Below are 2,658 nucleotides of genomic sequence, written 5' to 3'. Positions count from 1 at the left end.
TATCCAAGAACTGTTTTCTTATACACTAATTTTCTTCATTGCATGCAAACAGTGGGAGGTGTTATATCTTTATTTGAAGTAAACACTAGGAGTTGTACACATGACACACACACACAAAATATATATTATTTGGCGCGAAGGAGTGGAGGTAGGGTCCTGATTTAGTTGCCTGTTACTCAGTCATTCTTGGTCGATGTTGAAAGTCTTGAAGCTGCATCCATCATGACCGCGAGGGTCTGGTCAAAGTCATCCAAGAGTTGATGATAGTCTGGAAACTTGTCCTCCTCTACTGATAGAATTATCTTGATTTTGCTTCTGTAGCTTTGGTAGTGAATAATCAAAGCCTACATAAGAAATCCTCGAAATTAATTGCCAACCATGGTAAGAAAAAACGAAATACTAAGGGCTGTGTCAAAATTGCTGTAGAAAAACTAGGAAAGAAAATTTGAGTAAAAGAAACTTTCAAATAATTAGTCTACATGTAAGACCTCTTTGACTAATTTTCGGGTCTCCATCCTTATTTATTTCAGTATACACCATTATTCACAATAATTGAGTGTATTTTCACATCAATCCTTTTAAATGCACTCGATATATTGTGATTAATCCCATTCTAAATTATACTCAATAGTCACCGGGTGGCTTGGCTACCGTATTAGACAACCTGACATAGTTGACTCATTGATTGCAGCTGGACATGCCAGCCCGGCGTACAAAGTGACATGATTGGAACATTTTCCATAACGATGCCAAAATGCACATTCCTGGGTGACTCCATCTTCATCTCTCAGAAAATGTTCTGCTAGATCCCTGCTTAGCTGCGCTCGGGGGACTGAGATGCGACTAAACCGTAGCCGTCACACTCCCTCCCATGCTCTTCTCTCCTCAACTCGTCTAGACGAGGCAACTAACGAATCCACCGCAACCGCTAAGAGTGGTAGCAGCGAGGTTTCAAATGGTCCGACTTCAGATGGAGGGCTTAGAGGCCGAGGGTGTTGCTAAACCTTGGTTGTGGAGGTTGGTGGCCGGCTTTTGCAACTAGCCGCGGGGGCTCACGCGATCTTCTTAGGATTGTGTACAATCTGAAGCTCGGATCCCTCTTCATCCTAATGGATCAGACCATCGGCGTCCGTTGGGCACCAGATCCGCTATAGGTGGGGCTATCTAAGCAAAGGAATCGAGATAGTAGAAATCTTTGGCTGGATGCTCCGACCACGATGGCGGCAATGGTTACTAGTGATGTCTTCCTTCTTGGAGGGGTCATCCAGGTTCATTTCCAACTCCCTCCCACTAGCATATCAAGGTGAAAAACCTTGTGTGTTCCGGACTTAGGTAGCGGCGCAACTTTTGTCGTCACCTTCGTGAAGGTGTTGCCTTGGGTGAGTTGAGGGTGTTCTATGGCATTGCGGTGTTCTTGTTGGGAGTTTAACGACATCATATAGGTAGAGGTCTAGCCATGGTGCCACATTTCGCTGGGTTATTGTCCTTTTGCAGTTCTTTTGGTTGTTTGTTGCTTGGTGTGTAAGTGCTTAATTGCTCTCCTGTTGACCGGCGTCACCATCTTGGACGGGAGAAAATATGGTTCCTCCTCCCTGTTTGTAGCAAGACATCATGGGAGTCATGGACATGATGTTGGTTCATGTGAGCTCTTCTCTATCGCTTAGCATAAGACGTTTTAGCTCCTCTATGTGTGTGTTTGTTCATCAACCACGCTCCATAGCAGCTTCATCTATTCATGATTGGATCAGTGAGCCTTGGCATGGCTCTTCCCATGGAGATTCTAGTCCAGTGGGGTGGTCGCGCTGATCATCTCCCATGGTGCTTTGGAATCACCTATCCATGCTCTAGAGTGAGCTGCTCTATCTTTTCGGATGGTCCAGCTCCCTTTCATCCAAGGGGAAGGGTCCCCTTTGGAATTGGAGAGGGCGAGTATAAGGACAACGTCCACCTTCAAAAGGAGATGCTTGTGTGGTCTGTCATTGCTAGGTTGTGTTTACGCCCTCGTGCTTCGTTCGCATTGGATGGGGTTCGTCGACATTATGCTAGTCATCTTTTTTGCTTGGGTAGCCGCAATAAAGGGATCGGCTCCAGCATAGATAGTTGATTGTTTAACTTCCACCAAACCAATGTGAGGCGTATATCTTAGCCCCTCCCGTGGGTCGAACCATAGACATTTGAACACAGGGAGACTTCAGGTTTGGCACCCTTTGTTGAATGTAACCTCGTATATTTTTTGTACCCAGCCGTAGTACGCAACCGAATTTAGACCAAGGGTGTACACTCCGGTATTTATAGTGTTGGGATCAGACGGCTGTTCTGGTGCTCCTCTGTATGGAAGTGATACCCATTCACATCATACGTTTTACATGTCATGACACAGCTGACCGGCCGATCTAGGCCTTTGATTTTCACCGGGCGGGGTTTGACCGATGGACCTTTTCACCAGGTTGTCATAGCCCAGCCCATAGGTACACCCCCGAACACGGCTCGGGCCCAACCCACAGCAAGACCCCCTCTGTCTCATCCCGACGTGGACGTTTCCCCCCTTCGTGAGACGGCGACAACGGCGTCCGTGAGGGGGGTCACACCCCGGAGCCGCGTGTCGGGTGCTCGCACCTGCCACCACACTTCCACACGCATAAGAGGGCCCATCGCAAG

At 47.3% G+C, this 2,658-nt stretch overlaps 1 protein-coding gene across 1 annotated transcript in view; it reads right to left on the bottom strand.

Moving 5' to 3' along the window:
- Positions 1 to 2,658, bottom strand: part of LOC119367088 (O-acyltransferase WSD1-like) — a 6,826-nt gene continuing 4,168 nt past the window's right edge. The window contains exon 7 of the mRNA XM_037632709.1: positions 1 to 344. Within this exon, the coding sequence (XP_037488606.1) occupies positions 177 to 344 (168 nt within the window). The 3' untranslated portion in view covers positions 1 to 176. The remainder of the gene's footprint in view (positions 345 to 2,658) is intronic.

The sequence above is a fragment of the Triticum dicoccoides genome, chromosome 2B (assembly GCF_002162155.2).
Source record: "Triticum dicoccoides isolate Atlit2015 ecotype Zavitan chromosome 2B, WEW_v2.0, whole genome shotgun sequence".
Taxonomy (NCBI): Eukaryota; Viridiplantae; Streptophyta; class Magnoliopsida; order Poales; family Poaceae; genus Triticum; species Triticum dicoccoides.
This window is presented reverse-complemented; position numbering and strand designations above follow the sequence as displayed.